The sequence below is a fragment of the Engystomops pustulosus genome, chromosome 1 (genome assembly GCF_040894005.1).
Source record: "Engystomops pustulosus chromosome 1, aEngPut4.maternal, whole genome shotgun sequence".
Classification (NCBI taxonomy): domain Eukaryota; kingdom Metazoa; phylum Chordata; class Amphibia; order Anura; family Leptodactylidae; genus Engystomops; species Engystomops pustulosus.
Window position 1 is genome coordinate 240,558,448 of NC_092411.1, and position 21,779 is coordinate 240,580,226.

Sequence of the window (21,779 nt, forward strand, 5' to 3'; positions counted from 1 at the left end):
TTGATTTTTTTTTTTTTAATTAAAAAACCTAAACTCGCCTTTCCGGCGCCCCCGCAGGTCTTCTTTGCAATCAGACGGTAAGCAGCAAGTCCATGCAGCGCACACAATACTATTGCGGTGGCTGATGTCTGCCTGTGACGTCGCATGGACCTGCCGCTGACCGACAGCTCGCAAAGAAGACCTTTGGGGGCCCTGGAAAAGTGAGGCTTTTTTTCTTTCTTTTTTTTTACTCGAGTATAAGCCAAGTTGTGTTTTTCAGAACATTTTTTGTGTATAATATATATGAAAAGCTGCACTGGAGAAAGCTGTCTGTTTATAAAATACATACTATAAAGAAGAAAAACAATTGTAGCAATTTTTTAAAAATTTATCTTTAGTCCTTTTATAATTTGATTTGATTAAATGGTTTCTTTCACAATGTTTTGTTAGAACAATGGCGACTTGGGGTGGATCCACACAGTGTGCTCTTGATGATGAAGAGGAGGAAGCCTGCATATCAGATGTAAATCAACCAGAAGAGGAGGAGGAAGATGAAGACGATGAACAAGAAAATACATTCCGAGAAAATGTCCCATATCCCTCAAGCAGCATAAATCGGAGTGCTTTCAGTGAGAAGACCAAGAAACCTGGGTTAGTGGATGTATGTCAAAGATGTGCTTGTACGAAAACTTTCTGGGGCCAGAGTCTGCTTCCTCTACTCTCTGGGCCTTTATGCTGCTGAACAGGCTGGCTATATGTCCAATCCTACTAAGCACATGTCCCATGTAGAAATGTAGATCTAGAATAGGTGAATGGATAGCTGTAGGTGGAGCTTCCCCTTTGTTAAAATCTTTTAAATATATTATTTAAATCCTCAATATTTTTGTATGACATGTTAGATACATTCTGCTGCTGCATAAAGCAACACCTACTTGATTAACCTCATAATAACCAGTAAATAATCTTGTATGGCCATTTCCGCTTTGTACTTCCAGAGGGAAAAACCAACGTTCATACTCTGTTGATGGCAACTACCGTCCTTCTCCAAAGACAAGACAGCAACAAAATATCAGCATGAGAAGGCAAGAAAATGTACAGTGGGTATCTGAACTTTCCCAGGTGGAAGAGAAGGAACATTGGCAGGAGCAGATAAATCAACTAAAGAAACAATTGGAGTTCAGCACAAACATTTGCCAGACTTTGATGCGAGACCAACAGGTACTTCAGAAATGTCTTTGCATTGTTCTCTGTGTCTTGTATATGTTTCTTTGTGAACATTTACCAAGCGTCTTAAAGGTGAGTCATGAGGTCTGTTTATTCTGACAGTAATTCAAGTTTGATTTTTGTTTTGACGTGTAAAGATGGCAGGTCTGCAGGAAACTGCATGTGGTGTGAAATGCCTGCACAGACACAATGAGGAGCAGCAGCTGCATTCAGTTCCTAAATGTTATTTCTAGATGTTATGTGTGATGCAGTGTTTTTCGTTTTTCTTCCAGTCCCTTTCCTACCTCCTGCAAAGCATGTTCACCAATCCATACAGTGTAATGCCAAGTAGCATGGGAACGCCTCAAGTCCACCTTATAATGCACCAGCTGAATCAGTGTTATTCTCAGCTGAACTGGCAACAAAACAACGTGCTCAGGTATGTGCCTATATATTAACCCCTTAAGGATGCAGGGTTTTTTCGATCATTTCTCGCTCTCCACCTTCAAAAATCCATAACTTTTTAATTTTTACCTGTACAGACCTGTCTGAGGGCTTATTTTGTGTGCAACAAATTTTACTTTATTTTAACATGCCGTTAAAATTTTTCCAAATGTGGAAAAATGTAAAAAAACATTCTTGTGTGATCAGTTTTTACGACTTTGACTGTGCGCTCCAAATAACACCTCAGCTTTATTCTTTGGTTTGGTGCGATCGCGGTGATACCAAATTTTGTACAGGTTTTATTGCATTTTAATGCATTTTCAAAACTTAACCCCTAGGGGACTCAGCATCTTTTGGCCTAAAGGACGCGGCCCCATTTTTCAAATCTGGCCTGTGTCACTATAAGTGGTTATAGCTTTGGAACGCTATGAGATTGTTTTCTCGTGACACATTGTACTTCAAATTAGTTTAAAAATTTGGATGAAATCTTTTGCGTTTAGTTATGAAAAAAAACTAAATTTGGCAAAAATTTTGAAAAATTCTTTATTTTCAACGTTCTAAATTCTCTACTTTTGATGCAGACAGTCATAGCACCCAAATAAATTCATAACTTACATTTCCCAAATGTCTGCTTTATGTTGGCATGGTTTTTTAAGATTCCACATATTTTACTAGAATGTTATGAGGCTCAGAATTTAGGTATCATTTTTCACATTTTTTGTAATATCGCCAAAACCCGTATTTAGATGGACCTGCTCAATTTCTAATTGACACTGAGAGGCCTAAATAATAGCGAGACTCATAAATTACCCCATTGTGGAAACTACACCCCTCAACGTATGAAAAACTACTTTTAAGAAGTTTGTTAACCCTTTACGTGTTTTATAGGGGTTAAAACAAAACTGAGGTGGAGTCTGCAAATTGTAATATTTTTTCACAATACACCCATTTTGGGTGGAAAATGAAACATTTAAAATGGATTCAATTAAAAAAGGCTCCACAAAGTTTGTTACCCAATTTCTCCCGAGTACACGGATCCCCCATATGTGGTGGTAACCGGCTGTATGGGCGCACGGCCTGGCATAGAAGGGAAGGAGGCGCCATCCAGATCAGATTTATTTTTTGCGAGAACAGTTGTTCTTTTTAGTGGGCTTATTTTAGAGTGCATAAAATTTTTTAAATCACTTTTTAGAGCATTTTTTTATAGGGTATTAATTAAAAATTATCTTTTTTCGGAACGTTTTTTGCGTTTTTTTCCTCCGACGTTTACCGTGCGGGTCCAGTAACAATTCTGTTTTATTATACAGATTGTTACGGACGCGGCAATACCAAATATGCAGGGTTTTTTTGTGTTTTGATGTTTTTTATACTTTATTAAGTTTTTTATGGGAAAGTGACATTTTAGGGGCTTATATTTTATGTATTTATTTTTTATTTATTATAATGTGTAGTGTTAACTGTTTTTGCATTTTTTTTACTTATACATACTTGAACTTAAACCAGTGATGCTCTGATCACTGGTTTAAGTTCAATACACTGCTCGGAGCTGCCCGGAAGAGGATCGGATCCCCCGGTAAGTGGCACGGGGGATCCGATCCACAGCAGGAACACCCTTGCACGCCGCGGTCATGCTTGACCGCGGCGTGTAAGGGGTTAACACCCGCGATCGGAGTCGGCTCCGATCGCGGGTGTTACAGCGCGGTGTCAGCTGTGATAGACAGCTGACAGCCGCTGCTTCTGGTACCGGCTCAGTTCGTGAGCCGGTCCCAGAAGCTGGACGTTATACTACGTCCCGGTGCGCTAAGCATCTAGCCCCGGGGACGTAGTATAACGTCGTGGTGCGCCTAGGGGTTAAACGAATGTGTACAAAAAAGAAATAAAATGTTTTGCCATCTTCTGATGCCAAAAACTATTTCATACTTTTTGGTATGGAGCTGTGTGAGGTGTAATTTTTTTGCAAAATGAGCTGACTTTTTCATTGCTACCATTTTGAGGACTGTCCGACATTTTGCTCACTTTTTATTCCATTTTTTATGTAATGTAAAATGGTGTTAAAGTCGCATTTCGGACATTTGGGCGCCATTTCCTGCCTCGGCGGTCACCGCCGGTCGTAACCATTATATTTTAATAAATCTGTCATTTTGGGACGCGGCGATACCTAATATGTTTGTGATTTTTACTGTTATGTGTTATATCAGTTCTAGGGAAAGGGGGGTGATTTGAATTTTTTATATTTTATTATTTTATTTTTTTTTTTTTTTTTTTAGATGGTCTACCATATACTGCAATACTTCTGGCATTTTTGCAGGTCATTTATTACAATGAGCCACTGGCTCATTGTAACGAATCTGCAGAAGCCATGTAGCCTCGGGTCAAACGAAGACCCGAGGCTACCCTGGCAACCGATCACTCGGCCCGTGAGCCCTCTTCATACATTCCCTGCACCTCTGCGCTGTAGAGCTACGGTGCAGAGCGTTAAGGGGTTAATAGTTGTGTGCAAGACATGTGCATCATCAGGTTTTGTTTTGTTTATCAAACAGACACTTACTGTATTTATCACTTTACTAAAATGGATGGATTTGGGGATAATTGTAAATGATTTGATTAATACTACAAAAATAAGTGTGTATCTACGCATATTCCCTGCAGCCTGTTAATGTTAATGCGAGGGTGAGGCAGATGAGTGCTATGCTCAGTTATACAGCTGTAATCCTGCTATGAGACCAGTGGATTCTTTGGGTGCTGCTATTTTATGTTTTTGTTAATGGTTTACTTTTATACTTGTAGGCTGAGGCAGATGCTGAATGATATGTGTCAACATCAGGAAAACTTACAGCAAAACAACCAACAAGGACCAGAAAGAGTCAGCAGTGCGCCACCTCTTTCCTCCCCTCATGTGTTTAATAATTTCAGTTTCCTCCCTCCTCCCATGAACATGTTTAACATGCATCCATTTGGAAATTTCCCTAACATGATGCCAGGTAATTTGATTAATTTGGTCAGTTGTGAAATTTGTCAGGTGCGGTTTTCCATGTATCTACTTTTAATTGTATATTCTGATTTATTTCATAATAATTTTTCCTTGTTAATTCTGAATGTGACCTAGGTATGAATTTTAACCCATCCTTTCAACCTGGGATAGGAGACTTTACTCAGAATTCTGCCACTCAGCCTGATGTACCCCTCCAGCCTCATGATCCAAATACTTCTGGGAAAACTGAATACATGGCTTTTCCTAAACCTTTTGAAAGTACTTCGTCCAGTACCGCTGATAAGCCAAGGTACTGTAACTCCTTAGTGTATTGATGTGAAAAGATTAATGGTATTATATCTGTGTAGCTAATATCATATTTAGCAGGTTTCCAGGCTAGCATGGCTAAAGCTGGGTTCACAGCAGAGGCATGCTAACCACCCCCTACTCTACACATTCAGAGGGGACCCCCCGGCAACAGTGGGATATGTCACCCCAGAGACGGGTCCATACAATGTATGGAACAAAACGTAATGTGAACCCAGCCTAAGAGTACTCAGTGACATATTATGGAAAAATTTCCTATACCAACCCATTCAATTCCACTGCCTTTCTGGTTGTCCCTGATTTTCCTCTATAAATCACAGGCAGTCCCTGGGCTATGTACAAGATAGCTTCCTTCAGTTTGTTCTTAAGTTGAATTTGTATGCAAGTTGAAACTGTATATTTTATAATTGTGGATTGAGACAAACATTTTTTTGCCACTGTGACAAGTGGAGTTTCAAAATCTTTCGCTGTAAGATTTTGGATTATCAATAAAGCTTCATTACAGACACCTTACAGCTGATCGTTGCAGTCTAGGACTAAAGTAAAGCATCCAGAGAGATTCACCAGAGGTCACAGTGGGCAGAGGGGACCGTCTTTAACTAGGGGTCGTCTGTAAGTCAGGTGTCCTTAAGTAGGGGACCACCTGTACATAATTGTACAATCGATTATAATTGACTTGCTGCATAAGACCTCATTGCTGAGCTTGTTTTGTAGTCTGCTCATAACAATAAGTATAGATCGAATATACATCGCATATCTTTGGAGGTTTTATTTGAAGGTGTTATGCACTGTATTGAAGATGAAGTATAATAAACTCTGCTAACTAGATATACTGTTATTCTGCCCTTTAATTCTTCATCTATACATATGATCAAGTCCCTATAATTGGATTTTATTATCCCCTAGGAACTCTCCTAAAGCAGCTGAGGAAGGAGAACAAAGTAGAGGTCACCGGTTAGAAACCCAAAAAAAAGACCAAGGTAAAACCTCTCCCTTTCTGGAGCCTGATTATGGAAACTCAGTCAAGAAATTGAGGCAGTTTGATGAAGAGTCTGTGGATAGCTTGAGCAGTATGCCTGATCCAGAGGACCCCACAACAGTAACCAAAACCTTCAAATCCCGAAAAGCATCAGCCCAAGCCAGCCTGGCATCCAAGGACAAAACGCCAAAGTTGAAGAGCAAGAAAAGAAAAATTTTCCATCAGAGAAGTAAAGGATTTAAAAATCATGGTAATTTTATTAATTTAATATTTTGGCAGAAAAACACAAGATGAGCAATTTTTAAATTTTTTTAATCCTCTGTAAATTTTCCTAGATCTTCACAGTGTAAGTGTTTCCAGCGCTGCGAAACTGAAGGAAAGCAGCAGTAAACATGCCCAGACTGAGGAAGTGACCAAGGCAAACCCAAGTGGCGATCACTTAGAACGACTGAGAAAGGACAATAGAACAGCTGATGTTTCTTCAGGTACTTTGTTGGAAACATGCAGGTCTCCTAGGGAAGACATATACTCTTCATTTAGCTATGAAAATCTGCAGAATTCTGCATGGAAAATGATCCTCTTTGGGGCACATTCTCTAAGGGCCGTGCGCCAGTTTTCTGTTGGACTTTGCACATTCTTTTTAGTGCAAACTGCTTGCACAGGTATTTAAGTGTCAGTGCTACATTAGTGGGGCGCTCCGGTGCTCAGTCAGACTGTGCGCCAGATTTATCATGCAAAGTCCAACAGAATTGTGTTGAATGCCCCATGTTAAAGGTGCACCCAAAAAATAAGTGGAGCACTGCAGAGGGCGCCAGAAATCCTGAATCTGGCGCCCTATGCACTATACACAGGCAAACTGCATTTAGTGCTGTTTGCACTGTTGTTAGTAAATGTGCCCCATTATGTGGATATGTTAAAAGGGCAATTCTTGGAATATATTTTATGGTGGCTGTCTAAAACTGAATCTGATCCATAAAGTTCCTTATTTTAAAGATGTTTTAAAATCGGCAAACTTTCTAATAATAATGTTTTCAAAGTTAAATTTGTCTTACGTTTGCAGAAGCAGGAAGTGACTTTTCGATGTTTGAAGCTTTGCGTGATACCATCTACTCTGAAGTCGCTACACTGATTTCTCAAAATGAATGTCGTCCACATTTTCTTATCGAGCTGTTCCATGAGCTGCAGCTTCTGAATACTGATTATCTGAGACAGAAAGCACTTTTTGCTCTACAGGTAACCTTGTAAATTTCTCTTGAGTTTTAAACATTAGAATAATTCGTTTTTATTTTAGAAATGAAAAGTACATAAACACTTGTACACAACGTTGCACAAATTATTATGCAAATTATATTTATCCATCATTTTCTTAAATGGTCAATGCGAATGACAGTCGGTATAATAAAAGTCATCAACCGTTTGGGTATAAATGGAATTTTGTTAAACAAACCTCCCAATGATATCCGTATATATTCTTCAAATATAAAAAACCTCAAAATGCACATTTGCTAATTATTCTGCACAAAAGAGTTTCAAAACATTTTATAGGATGTAAAGAACTGAAAATGGTCTTTTGTTGAATTTGCAGCATTACTGTAAGAGAGCAGCTGCTAAAATGCCATTACAAACCAGCAAGGTGTAGGGTCCTTCAAAGACTTGCTGTGGGGCATGAATCTGCTATCCGCCACCCCTAACCAGTGCTCACAAGCAGAAATGTTTGCAGTGGGCCTTGAGATGAATGAAGACCAACCCTTTTAGGACCTGGCCCTTTTTTGTTTTTTCATTTCTATTTTTCACTCCCCACAATCAAAAATCTTTAACTTTTTTTTTTACACATAAAGTGCTGTGTGGCAGCTTGTTTTCTGCGTAACAGACTGCACTTCATAGTGATGGTATGTAATATTCCATGCCGTGTACTGGAAAGCAGGAAAAAAATTCCAAATGCAGTGAAATTGGTGAAAAACCACATTTGCACTGTTCATTTTCTTGTGGGCTTGGATTGGGGGGGGGGGGATACCAAATTTGTATAGGTTTTAAAATGTTCTCATACATTTACAAAAATGAAAACCTTCTGTACAAAATTTCAGGGATTTATCAGGAGGCCGAACCTGCAAATGGATCCAGCGTGGAGCTTGGGGCATTATTATACGCTGGCATCATCACGTAATCATTACCCATGTTCTCATACTTAAAAAATATTTCCTCTTGATAATTAAGCTCCATAAGGAGACTGTCCATAGATAGACAGGAGTCGTTATAAACTTTATAAGCATTCCTTATCTATCAGCTGTTTGTTTTGAGTGTGTAATTCAGAAAACACTGCTATAAGGAAGAAAGTGTTTTTAATTATTTTAATTTTAAGTATATTGCAATGTTTACCACCTGCAATTGATTACTACGATTAAGGAGACACCGAACATATTCAGGTTTTCTTAAGTTTTTACTACATGGGCAAATTAAAAAAAAAAAACTCCTTTGTAAGCCAATGTCACTCCGCGATTGCACTGTGGGGGACCAGGGGAGGGACCGAGGAAACCCTCTTCCCTCTGTCTTTTTTTAGCTGCCGCGATTGTGCTTAATTGTGGCAGTTAAGGCTTAGGTTTCCCTGCAAGGAGAGATCCCTCTGCCGGGCAGAAGCAGCAGGAACCAGGCTGTATGTAACTGCCAGAGCGATCAGCAGGAAGATGCAGAACGACCAAAGTCCTACTAAGTAGGATGATCTATATCGTCCTATGTCCTTTAACCAGTTCGCGACCGCCCGCCATGTATTCACGGCAGCGGTCGGGTCGCGCTGCATGGAGAGGGCTCACGGGCCGAGTCCTCTCCATAGCCGGTAAGTCTTTGCTGCATATTGCAGCAAAGGCTTACCGGTAACACCCGCGATCGGTGCTAGCACCCGACATAAATATAAATAAACAGTAAAAATCATAAACCCATTAGGTATCGACGCGTCCGAAAATGCCCGATCTATCAAAATATGATAACGGTTTTTCTATGCGTTTAACCCCGTAACGGAAAATAGCGCCCAAAGTCGAAAATGGCACTTTTTTGCCATTGTGAAAAATATAAAAAAAAATCGATTAAAAGTGATCAAAAGGTCGTACAGTACTAAAAATTATATCATTGAAAATATTTTGCAAAAAATGACACCACCCACTGCTCCGTACACCAAAGTATAAAAAGTTATTAGCGCCAGAAGTTGGCAAAATCACAAAAATTATTTTTGTACAGGAGGTTTTAATTTTTGTTAATGTATGAAAACATTATAAAACCTATACAAATTTGGTATCCCCTTAATCGTACCGACCCAAAGAATAAAGTAGACATGTCATTTGGGAAGTGAAAGACGTAATATCCAAGCCCACAAGAAAATGGCACTAATGCGGTTTTTTCACCATTTTCACTGCATTTGGAATTTTTTCCCCACTTCCCAGTACATGGCATGGAATATTCAATACCATCACTATGAAGTGCAATTTGTTACGCAGAAAACAAGCCATCACACAGCTCTTTACGTGTAAAAATAAAAAAGTTATAGATTTTTGAAGGTGGGGAGTGAAAAATGGACATGAAAAAACAGGAAAGGGCCCGGTCCTTAACCAGTTAAGCACTGTGAAGTCCCATTCACTTACACATCCATATAGAACCATGGGAAAAGAATTAATTTACTGAAAGCTTACTGCATATTTTTTTAGGATATTGTGACCAGACGTGTTACAGAAGCTACAGACAAAAAACACGGTGGCACAAAGCAGGTGGAGTCCCTTGGGTGGATGGCTTCCAACTCTGAACTTACTCCAAGTGAAAGTCTGGCTACAACAGATGATGTATGTATTTTAATGTTCCTGCATCTGCAGTATTGTAATCAAAAAGGCAGGTTTACTGAGCTGTGTGGGATAAGATCATATACACAATTTACATTTTATTTTTAGGAATTGTTTGCAAAAACCACCAGCGGTCCAGCTGGTAAAGACGGTGAACAAAATGATGGGGATAATCTGAGTAATTTATCAACGTCTTCCAATTTTGAACCTTTTGCTACTGATGATCTGGGTAGGTCTAATCTTCATGTAACAGTGTAGTATTCTCCATCTCCGCTGCTCGCTACTGTACTTGTTGTAAATAGCCACAGAATGGAAACTGATTTCCAGCTTGTGTTGTCCATTTATTTCCAGGTAACACAGTGATTCATTTAGATCAAGCATTGGCGAGGATGAGGGAATATGAGCGCATGAAACTTGAAAGTGAAAATAACTTAGCTGTTGACTCTTGCAATAACCTAAATAATGCTGCCACTAACCTAGAAGGTAAATTCTCAAATGATGGGATGATGTTGTCAATAAATAAAGGAATTGAAGATTGCAAACAAACAAAAGTTTATATTAACCTACATGAGCAGTACTAACCAATGACTGACACCCAGTCCCAGTAAATGTCCTGCAAACCTAAATTTATGAATAAGTATTCACAGGAAAGCAGTTACGTTGTATAGTATTTGGTGAGCCACCAATTGTGCAAGTTTTCCCACTTAAAAAGATGAGAGCGGCCTGTAATTTATGTCACAGGTAGACCTCAACTATCAGAGACAAATCAATGACAGAGGTTATAAGTCTTCACCAGGTTGGCACACACTGTTGCTGGTATATTGGGCAATTCCTCCATGCAGATCTCTTCTAGATCAGTGATGTTTTAGGGCTGTTGATGGGCAACACAGACTTTCAACTCCCTCTAAAGGTTTTCTATGGAGTTTAGATCTTGAGATTGGCCAGGCCACTCCAGGACGTTGCATTGCTTTTTATGAAGCCGCTCCTTCATTGCCCTGGTGCTGTGCTTGGGATCATTGTCATGTAGAAAGACCCAGTCTGGGATTTTCTTCTCACCGTTCATGTGATCATTTTGACTCCACAAGGTGAGATCTTGTGTGGAGCCCCTGTTTGAGGGAAATTATCAGTGATCTTGAATGTTTTCCATTTTTTAATCATTGCTCCCACAGTTGATTTCTTCACACCAAGCTGCTTGCCTATAGCAGAAATAGTCTTCCCAGCCTGGTGCAGGGCTACAATTTTGTTTCTAGTGTCCTTCCACAGCTCTTTGGTCTTCAACATAGTGGAATTTGGAGAGTGAAGTTGTAGACCAGCGTCTTTTATACTGATAACAGGAGCCATTACTACAGGTAATGATATGAGGACACAGGAGCCTCTTAAGAAGATGTTACAGTTCTGTGAGAGACAGAAAATCTTGCTCGTTTGTAGGTGACCAAATACTTATTTTCCACCATCATTTGCTAATAATTCTTTTAAAATCTGAATGTGATTTTCTGGATTTGTTTTCAGATTTTGCCTCTCATAGCTGAGGTCTACCTATGATATCAGTTAGACCTCTGTCTTCTTTTTAGATGGGAGAACTTGGTGGCTAAATACTTTTTTTTTTCCAAACTGTACATGCTGTCATATTCATAAGCCTTGCTCAGCTTGGGGTGTGAAGTTTCTTGTTTGTGTCTAGTTGTGATGCTTTATCATGTATTTAGAGATGACAAAGAAATTATTAATGAAGTGACAGTATCACTTTGTTTTGGAACTTTTTAGTGCTAAAAACTTGTCACAGATGTAATGCCCTGATACGTTGCTTCCCTGGAATTGTTTATTTTATGATTTGGTAAAGGTTCCAATGAGGAGGAGGCTTCTCACAGCAGCAGATTGTACAATGAAGACGGTTCTGCAGTTCCCTGCCCACGCATCGACACTCAGCAGCTGGACCGGCAGATTAAAGCGATCATGAAAGAAGTCATCCCATTCTTGAAGGTGAGATCAGCCTGCAAACCTATATATATGGACTGTAACATGGTGGTTGTTACTGATGTTTACAATGAACCCATGGTACATTATGATAGGTAGAAGTATTGGGATTGGTTATGCCTGCAGAAAGGTCAGATAACTGAACTAACCTGGCCATTCCTTTCTAATGAAGAAAAGACACTGCACACCGCGCTGATTGTTCACCTAAATAATATTGAAGGCAACTTTATTTTTACGTGGAAATCTTTGTCTCCAACTCAATAGCTTTGCTTTTACATCTGTTCATAAGGGAAACATTCTCAAGCTGTGTAAACCCAGCCTTGGAGCCAACTTAAAGGGGTATTCCCATCTGGGCATTTACATTTAATTGAATTCATTTGCCATATATAAATATTTCTTCAATTGGATGTTATTCAAAAAAATGTTTCTGTGTGAAGATAATTTCTCATAAATTGTCCCTTAGAAACGAGATGGCTTCCTCGGATACGGCCACCTCTGCTGGAGGGAAATGCATAAAGAAACAAAAGATTTTTGTATATGAAATGCCCAGGAGTATCTGCACATCCTACAGCCGTCCTGTGGTAATGATTGCTGAATCCAGGGGGTCAGGCAGGACTCAATAGCGCATGTCTGACTACTGCTGCCAAAATGTGAGGTGGTCGTATCCGAGGAAGCCATCTTGTTTCTAAGGGACATAATGACTGCATTTATGAGAAATTATCTTCACACAGGAACATTTTTTTTAATAACATCCAATTAAAGAAATGTTTATATATGGCAAATGAATTCAATTAAATGTAAATGTCCAGATGGGAACATCCCTTTAAGAAAGAAATAAACAGCAAGACAACCTGTGGGTTGAAATACTGTAGTATTGTTAGTAGTACTAGTAGTAAGAGTAATACTAATTCCACAACATGTCCTGAAACTTGTGACTACTGATGTCATCTCAGGACTTATGACAGATGAATGCAAGTCTTTTAACTTTCTACCAAGTATAGCACTATTCAAAATACAGTGGCTGTGCTTGGTATTGCAGTTTGACCCCATTTACTTGAATGAGACATGGATGCAAACACTTATGAAGTCACTGTCCAGTGATTAAAATGTGACACTTGCCTATCGTGGTGATCTTGACTTACACAGATCCTAAATAATAGAAGATACAGGATAATTAGTGACTTTTTTACAGCTCTTTTGACTGTTTTATGCATCGGAGAGTTTTTACCTTTTAGCAGCATCTGTTACAATTCAGTTTAGTGTATACTTTGTATTCTTCACTATTTTCCCACCTGTTCCCTCCAGCTGCTCATTACATTATGTGTCAGTCTTTAGATAAGCTATTGTGTTCCAGGTACAAAACTTGCATTTTTCTACATTTAAGTGAATCCATCATGTCAGTAGGAAGCTTTGAATTCAGACTTTTACCTTGCGCCCTTATTTATTGACACAGAGAAGTTTTCCAAGACTGACCACAATGTCTACATACCAAAGCATTAAGGTCCTCATGATAGTTATTCATGTGGTATCCTAGAGCACCATCTTTCCGCTTTACCGCCTTTGAGTTTGGGATAAAAATAGGATCCATTGAGAATAATAGATTGCTCAATAGACCTAAATGTAAAAATAAGTAATTGTTTCTTTAGAGTAGAAGTGGCAGTAAATAGTAGACCAAGATGTAGATACCATCTGCACCCCCATGCTGGGTAATTTCTCTTTCCTGGTGACCCAGCAGTCAGTTGGGGCTATTTTAAAGAATTGTATGAAACTAATTTGGTGATATTATGTAGTCCAAAAATAACTTAACGTCAATCTCCTCATTAGATTCCAGTATATCTGATCTCACAGGCGCCAGTCGTTACAGGCACAGAGCATGTCCGCTCTGACTCCTTTTTTTTTTTTCAGTGAAGGTAAACCCTAGGATAAGGGCGAAATGTGTTGTTTGAGAGGTCATAGAGTGGTTTTGTCCTCATTAGTGGTTTGTATTTTAATGAAGTTTGTAGATATAACATTGCCTTTCTTTGGTGGCTGTAGACAGCGGGGCCCAGAATACAAGAGTGGCTGGCTTATGCAGCCTTGGGCACGCTGTGGTCATGGTGCTTGGTATTGGGACCGGAGGACGGGCCTACAGCCTGGCAGGTCTCCAGCAGGTGGTGTGTGCAAGAAAGGTGGAGGGAGAGGCTGAGGGAATATGTTTCTACCTGGTGCAACCCCTGAGGTGTATATAGGGATCCATAGGTGATGAAGGATAGAGAGCCATGATGGTGAAACAGCCTCTACAGCCTAACAACGGCAGCAGATGCAGCAAGCTGCAAAGCTGGTAAGAGATAGCTGGTCCGCAGGAAGGGTTGCTCACTGCCTGGTAATAACTTCATGCTGGGCTGGTAAAGATGCAGCCGAGTCCTGACAGTGGACCTCTGCTCTAGCCTAGTATCCTGACTGGCTATAGGTGTCAGGCAGCTGGCCTGAGACACCTCTGCTTCCTTGTAGTGTGTCTGGATGGCAGCTCTGCACAAGCTTGCACACTGGACCTTCTCTCACTCACTGCTGACTAAAACTTCAGACCATGTTCTCCCGTTCACTCTCCAATCAGCTTCCAGCTTTCTTTACAGTAACAACACAGCATATCATTGGTTATAGACAATGGAGGTGTGACTTTTGCCCTCCCAGGCAGTGGTCCCAGCTGCCATTACAAAGTTCCCCAATTAGGAGTTGTCTAGGGGAGACTAGTGCTCTCTCTATGTTAGAGAGGTGATCATTCGCAACAACTACCTGCTCTATGCATTTTCAGGGTTGTTGCAACATGACCTGAGAAGTATTAATTAAATACCAAGTTTTAAGGGAGTCAGTTCTTTCTTAGAGTTTTAGTTTTTATCGAAGGTGATCAATTTATTCGTAACAATGACATGTCTTTTTAAGTAGACATAATCACATGATGAAAGCTTAATAGTAGCTTACCATATACCAAGACAGGGGGATAGTGTGTGTGTTTTTTTGAAGACGCAGCTCAGGAGAGATGGGTAAAAATGGACTTTGGTTTATCTTGTTTTGTTTGTTTCCACACTATATATTACCTGAAGCCTGTTGTTTGTATTCCTACAGGAACACATGGAAGAAGTGTGCTCTCCTCACCTCCTGACGTCCATTAGGAGAATGGTCCTGACTCTAACCCAACAAAACGACGAGAGCAAAGAATTTGTGAAGTTTTTTCACAAGCAGCTGGGCAGCATACTGCAGGTACGTAATGATAGAGAATGCTACTCAGAATTATAAAATTGTGTTGGGGATAACACCAGCTACACATTAGGTTTATAATAATATTGATTTTATTATTAAAATTCACCTCTAAAATTATAAGAATTGTTTCTACCATTGTGGAGGTTAATTCTACTTCTCTGATACTTTGGTAATTTATGGCAAATTGCACAAGAAGTGTTTGCCTTAGAATTCAACACACTAATTACAAATTAGAATAATAACACACTATGGAAATTTATTGAAATTTAAAGTACTATCCAATGATTGCTCTCTTTTTGTATTTTGTAGGATTCATTAGCAAAGTTTAGCAATAAAAAGTTGAAGGACTGTGGAGAGGATCTTCTGGTTGAAATATCGGAAGTGCTGTTTAATGAGTTGGCCTTCTTCAGGCTGATGCAAGACCTGGACAATACTAGCGGCTCTGTGCAAAGCAGAAGCCAACAAAAAGCAGATACTGACGTGTTGTTTCATTCCTTCTCGAAAGAGGTTAATAACTTTTAGCTTTTTAGCATTAAATTATTTGACAGTATGTGGATCTATTGTTGTGTGCATTTTATTTTATTTCTGCAGTTGGTAGATGCCGAATATGTCTTAAAGGGGTTTTCCCGCGAAGATAAGTTAGGCCCTATCCACGAGATGGGGTTTAACTTGCTGAGCAGTGGGGGTCTTGGTCCTGAGACCCCCGCATGTTGTGAAAACTAGGAGTCCGGCGGTCCGCGCTTGGCAATCTCCATCAGCTCCATAGAGATTAATGGAGAAGAACGGTCAGCTTCATTACTCTCATGGAGCGACGAGGGGTTGGTTGGACTCTTTGTTTTCGTGATCTGTGGAGGTCTCCTGTGGATAGGGCCTAACTTGTCTTCGTGGGAAAACCCCTTTAAGCTCCCTTTTGCAGGCAAATCTCTGATAATTCAGGATCAATGTAAATTACTTTATAAATTTGATTTGGGGGGGAGGGTTTGTTTCCTGTAGAATATGTGCTGTATTTTAAAGTAGTCTTGTTTTTGTAGAGTAGATATTGTGCCAGGAGCAGATGAAAGCGGCTTCTATTGGCTGAGATCTATCATAAGTGCAGACCTGTTGTAGTTGCCCATGGCAACCAATCAGAACTCAACTTTCATTTCCACACAGCTGTTTATTACATTAAACCTGAACTCTTGGTGTTCATGGGCAACTAGAACAGTTCTTCTCTATAACAGCAGTAGGTTGATTCTTGGGGGAAGGGGGGCAACACTTGGTGGGGCAGATTCTGTTAAAAAATCAAGAGAGAACTTGCTGGCTCTAGCAATGTCTACATACCAAACATTTATAGCAAGTTGTGCAGCTAAAAACATTTTCAGTGTTTTAGTGTTGCATGACTGTTCTGTAATTGCGGAAGCATAAAATCAACCAAATTGCTGACAAGAAGCCATGACATGAAGGTTAGATTACAGATTTCACACGGGCATTGCAGAGTTTCAGCAGAGTCTGATCAGGTTTTGGCCAGAGAACTCTGAATGAAAACGGTTTGTCATCAGAGTTGATTCTGTTTTCAGTTTTTCACGCGCGTTAAAAAAACCATGTCTGACAATACCCATTGAATACAATAGGTCAGTGTTCAATGCGAGTCCTGCACTTCAAACAAGTGCTTGAAAAACTTGTGTAAAATGGGCTTTAAAGGTTTTGGTCAGGATATTGATCGCATTATCCTCTAAATAGAAGACTGGTGGCTGACAATTGCCCCTGCCCTGCTTAGCTATTGTCTCCTTGTAAACACGGGCACAGAGGGAACTGCTTCCATATCGGTGCAGGGCCTGGGTGTTGCCTCCTGCAGAGGATAGGCTATCAACACTTAATACCCACACATTTTACAATCGCCTAAACATAAGCTCCTAATACATATGAAAAAAATGTTTTATTCTCTCTACTAGGCAAAGAAAATGTTTATGGATGAAGAAAGTACCGAAACCCGAGAGATTGATGAAGACAAGGTATTATATAGTGAAACTAACTGCATGGATTATAGTACCTCTTCGCATACCGTAAATACTTGAGTATAAGCCGAGGCTCCTACTTCTACTACAAAAAAATTGGGAAAATTATAAGCCTAGGGTGGGAAAAGCATTGCTCACAGCCTCCCCCAGTATATAGCTTTTCAGCACCTTGCCTCCAGTATATAGCCTGCCCCATTATATAGGCAGCCCCCTGCCCCTGTATATAGCCAGCCCCCTGTCCCAATAAATATAGCCAGCCAGCCCCCTGTCCCAATAAATATAGCCAGCCAGCCCCCTGTCCCAATACATATAGCAAGCCAGCATGCCCCCTACCCCAGTAGCAAGCCAGCATTTCCCCATTATATACCCAGCCCCCTGGCCCACCATATAGACAGCCATCCTTTCACCAGCCCCAGTTTGCCCAGTTTATAAAAAAGGTCAAAAGTCAAAACTTACCTTACTGACAACCCCTGTCGGTCTACTCCGCGATCCGTCTGGCAGCGGCAGGTCCGTGTCACAGGCTCTGACGCCGGCTGCCGCAGCCATAATATTGTGTGTGCAGCTGACTTAACAGTTTGTGTGCCGGACCTGCTGCTGCTGGACCTCCGGGGCGTGCCGGAAAGGCTAGTTTTGACTTTCTTTTTTTTTGGACTTGAGTATAAGCCGAGTTTGGGTTTTTCAGCACATTTTTTGTGCTGAAAAACTCGACTTATACTCGAGTGTTTACGGTAGTATGTGCATCAGGATAAAAGCTAACCTCTAGATTCTATCATATATATCCATGTCCCTGAGTATACGTGATTGATGCTCTACATACATGATTTGTTGCTCTATTTGATTGCATATTTTACTTTCTGATTTTAGGACAAAGATGAAACAGAAACATTAGCAAAAACTGAAACTAAAAATATTGATGTATCTGAAGCTCACAGTGGAAGATCTGACATTTCAGAAGATGAAGATGGAAATGAAAACCTTCCAGTGTCCATCAGTAAGGCGCTTAATGTTTCAATTTGTCTACTTAAAGATGTTTTTTCTATAATCAAAATATATCCACCATCCACACAATGATAATTGTCAGAATAGCGACACAGGTCTCCACAATCAGTCTTTTAATGGAGCGGCAGTCAGATCTGTCCATTCATACTGTTCAATGCAGTGTCTAGACCGCTGCTCTATTTCAGTGGCTTATACTAGTCCCCCCTAGTATCACGATTGGGACCTCTGGTTTTTATGATAATTGTCTCACTCGGTATGAAAAGTTTTTGAAGCAAGTCAAGGTTTAAAGAGAAAAACCCTTGAATACCAGGGTGGAAGGAGTGGTTTGTTGTGTTTGGACAATTTGGAAATTATATTTGTAACAAAATGGATATTCCAACCATAAATGTGCATCATCCACATATGTTTACATGAATAAGTTAGAGGTACGGGTCTAGAAGCCCTCATCTAGGAGCGCCAATCTAGTATACACTGTGCTGCTCTGTGTGGAAACTTAAGGAGTGGCAGAAAGTTGTGATCTCCTGTCTGTATTACAGAAAGAACCGTTGCAATACAATGTATTTTTATACCCTACATACCATTGACATATAGTCATCTCCAAAATATTCAGATTGTCTTTTAATATGACATTTATATATTTTATCTGTTCTTTGCTTCTGTGCTTTAGGTTTATCAAAAGCAGAAACTCAAGCTTTAACAAATTACGGCAGCGGCGAAGATGAAAATGAGGAGGAAGAGGAGAATTATGAGTTTGAGGCGGGACCTGTAGATGTACAGACGTCTCTAGAAGCAAACACTGATAATACAGAGGAACATGAAAAGGAGCCTGTACGTTGTCTGTATATGCTGCTGGTGGACATGACGTCAGTACACAGTGTCTAATAGATTGTTCTGTTTTAATCAGGTGCTGAACAGTAGTCCAAAGGAAATGGCAACATTTGAGAACCTGAGGCAGGAAACAGGTAACATCACGGAATATTATGGAAAGATTTCCCACTATTTTAGCATTTGTTTAGTTTTGGGGGGGTATTTTTGTTTGGTGTGTTTCCAGATGTATACATACCAAGGATGACACTAAATACAAAACATAAAGAAATAGAGACCTATCATACTGAATGTGTTTTTTTTCTCTATATGTGTCCCTCTATAATAATAATTAAAAAAAAAAACAGATTGGCCTTATTTGCACTACATTATTATTTTTGGCCCCTTTTGGATGAGGAGCCTATGGTTATTGAAATAGTTTGTAAGTTTCATGCCGTTTTTTTATTAAAAAAGATTCTCTTGCTGTCGTCCTCGCTTTGGAAAATGGTTTGGCCAATAGCTGTGTGAAATATAATATTTTAATCTCGATCTAGGGGATGACCCGACATCGGAGGAAGACCAGAAGAGTTCACCTGCAGATGTGTCATCAGACAATGTCTCGACTCCTGTGTTACTGAACAAAGAGGGGGATATTTCTTCTTCCGTAGATGTCGACACCAAGTCCTCTCTCGCCTCAGCAGAAAGCTCAGGACCTGGCAGTCCAGCAACAGATTCCCCTGTGTTGGTTAATGACTTTGTAAGTAATCTATTTCTCTTTTCTTTCATCTAAACATAATAATAGAATCCTAAATAGGTATCCCAATATAGCCCCCAAAATCTTGTCTAGCTTAGACAATCAATAGTCATTGCTAGAGGTTGCTGCAGGCCATGCTCATAGCTGAACATTATCAAGACAAGTCCTCTAGGCAGGAGATGCAACTGTATTTCTTAACTCTATGCCCACCTTTCATAGCGAGTGGTGCAGGTCCCTGGTCTGCAGAGATGTCTTTCAGTATTGCTGCACTTTCTTCTAATCCTGCAACAATAGTCTGAGACAGGGTGATGCTGTAGATAGAAGTGGTTTATTCCTGCTTCTGCCTTCTCCTTTCCTCACTAAATAGCATTAAATAAGCACTATGTAATGATTAGAGGAGGGGGCCCCTACATACCCGGTGGTCATAAAGGGTTTAACCAGAGCTTCTGGCTTTTATCTGACCCAATACAGCTCTGATCAGACATCATCAGGGTTTGTTTGTGGCTCTTATAATTACAGTGTAAAACTTACATTTTACCCAGATGGGAGACATACAAGGTATAAAACAAACACACACAAGATATTTATAAATAGCCATATTCATATTTCCCAATAAAATTTAGAAAATCCCCCCACCATGAAAAATTTTGCTGTAGTTGCCCCATTTGCCTAATACTGTACAATGTATATATTTTGTAACCGTAATTTAAAATGCTTTCTATACATTCCAAATAAAACTAAAAATGTTCTCTAATGGGTGGATCCACAGGCTGAGAATGTGTCCTGCTGCTCCATTGTACACCATGGGAATGTCAGAAATTTATGAGCACAGCATATGGTATCTCCGGAGATAACCATCTACTGAGCTTAGCAATTTCTGACACTCCTATACTATAGAATAGAGTAACAGGATGCAAGCTCGACCTGCCACCCATTAGTGGGAAAAGGACCCCTGTATTGATGAGGGGTTCTCTGAAGGGACTATACAGTGTATGGAACTGGAGGTAGGTGGTCCTTCCACTGTATAGTGGCTATTCATGGATGCTGCTGCTGAGTTTCTATTCACTGGTGGGGTAGTACTTTAGTATGGCCACTACACACTGGACAGAGCATTGGGAAAGCTCATCCCTTAAAACCCCCTTATGCTGACTGTGGTCCATACTCCTATAATAAGAATGTATTCTGTTTATAGTATCCCATTATACACACACATACCAGAGCTCTTATTCCTCCCGGTTACAGTTCTGATTTATTAAATTTTTTATTCTAGCAAGAAACTGGTTCTGGAAATTTGAGTCAGAAATCTGATGAAGATGACTTTGTGAAAGTTGAGGATTTACCTCTGAAACTAACCTTACCCAAGGTATTTATGTGTTCAATCACAACAGGAAGACTATCGTAAAATGGTTTTATCCATTACGCTGAAATTTTTTGTTTGCAGGCCGAGCTCATAGCGGAGATGGAGAAGGAGGAGTTGAAGAATAATTTATGTGATGAGATACTGAATTTGAATGGACAAGGAAATGGAGTGGAGGAGCTGGCAGGAGAAGCGCTGTCTCTGAAAGAGCCTGGTGAGTATTCTGTGTCCATATCATTGGGGATACGTGTCACCACTAGGAGGCGTACAACTTCAACTGCTTCTTTCTTTTATTGCAGAAAGTTTTGGAGCCCATTCAGCCTGAAGAGCACCTATTGTCATACTCCAACACAGACCTGAAGCAAATGGAAAATCTGCACTATACCTTCCAAGTTTGAAAGTTTAAAAAAAAAAATTCTAAAAATAAAAAAATAACTTGTATACATGAGCTCTTAGGACTCAGCCATTCAGGATCAGATGGGGGTGAAGATAAACAATGAACTTGTCACTAGTAATGTAAGGGATTTTTTTGACACTGATCTGGAAGTCCGAGCACTGTTTTTTTTCCATGTCTAAATCTCTTTGTCTTTGTACGGTTTTCATTTTGTAAATTTGGAATCGTTCGAATGAAGTTCTAAATAAAGTTTTGGCTTATCTGTATGTGAGATTTAACTTTTCATAAAAATGACTGTGTCTGGCTGGTCAGCTAACACAGTGCTGAGGTGTCATGGGATTAATAGCAAAGCAGGGCAAATCGGAGATTCAGGATTGTCCTTTTGAAGCTTTACTCCTAAAAGTGCAAAGGTTCATATCTGGAAGGGAAGTCTAACATAAGATTTCTCACCAGAGTCCTGCCCTGTATACATTTCTGATTCAAGCAAATAGGTGGAATAAACTGTATCATATCTGGAAGACTTGTTGATGAAAGTGGAAGAGATA

General features: G+C 39.9%; 1 protein-coding gene across 6 annotated transcripts in view; it reads left to right on the plus strand.

Moving 5' to 3' along the window:
• The window catches only part of PCM1 (pericentriolar material 1), a 67,177-nt gene extending 45,677 nt beyond the window's left edge, over window positions 1-21,500 (plus strand). For 5 of the 6 annotated variants that reach the window (XM_072122457.1, XM_072122485.1, XM_072122490.1 and 2 more), the window contains 22 exons: window positions 430-630; window positions 975-1,197; window positions 1,476-1,621; window positions 4,414-4,607; window positions 4,733-4,907; window positions 5,831-6,153; window positions 6,239-6,388; window positions 6,964-7,136; window positions 9,596-9,727; window positions 9,833-9,953; window positions 10,076-10,207; window positions 11,562-11,701; window positions 14,798-14,932; window positions 15,242-15,439; window positions 16,864-16,923; window positions 17,791-17,917; window positions 18,593-18,753; window positions 18,830-18,887; window positions 19,284-19,486; window positions 20,754-20,846; window positions 20,925-21,054; window positions 21,140-21,500. In XM_072122457.1, coding sequence (XP_071978558.1) covers window positions 430-630; window positions 975-1,197; window positions 1,476-1,621; window positions 4,414-4,607; window positions 4,733-4,907; window positions 5,831-6,153; window positions 6,239-6,388; window positions 6,964-7,136; window positions 9,596-9,727; window positions 9,833-9,953; window positions 10,076-10,207; window positions 11,562-11,701; window positions 14,798-14,932; window positions 15,242-15,439; window positions 16,864-16,923; window positions 17,791-17,917; window positions 18,593-18,753; window positions 18,830-18,887; window positions 19,284-19,486; window positions 20,754-20,846; window positions 20,925-21,054; window positions 21,140-21,165 — 3,301 coding nt within the window. In that variant the 3' untranslated portion in view covers window positions 21,166-21,500. The remainder of the gene's footprint in view (window positions 1-429; window positions 631-974; window positions 1,198-1,475; window positions 1,622-4,413; window positions 4,608-4,732; window positions 4,908-5,830; window positions 6,154-6,238; window positions 6,389-6,963; window positions 7,137-9,595; window positions 9,728-9,832; window positions 9,954-10,075; window positions 10,208-11,561; window positions 11,702-14,797; window positions 14,933-15,241; window positions 15,440-16,863; window positions 16,924-17,790; window positions 17,918-18,592; window positions 18,754-18,829; window positions 18,888-19,283; window positions 19,487-20,753; window positions 20,847-20,924; window positions 21,055-21,139) is intronic. The other variant, XM_072122477.1, reaches the window with a different exon arrangement.
• The last annotated feature ends 279 nt before the right edge of the window (window positions 21,501-21,779 follow it).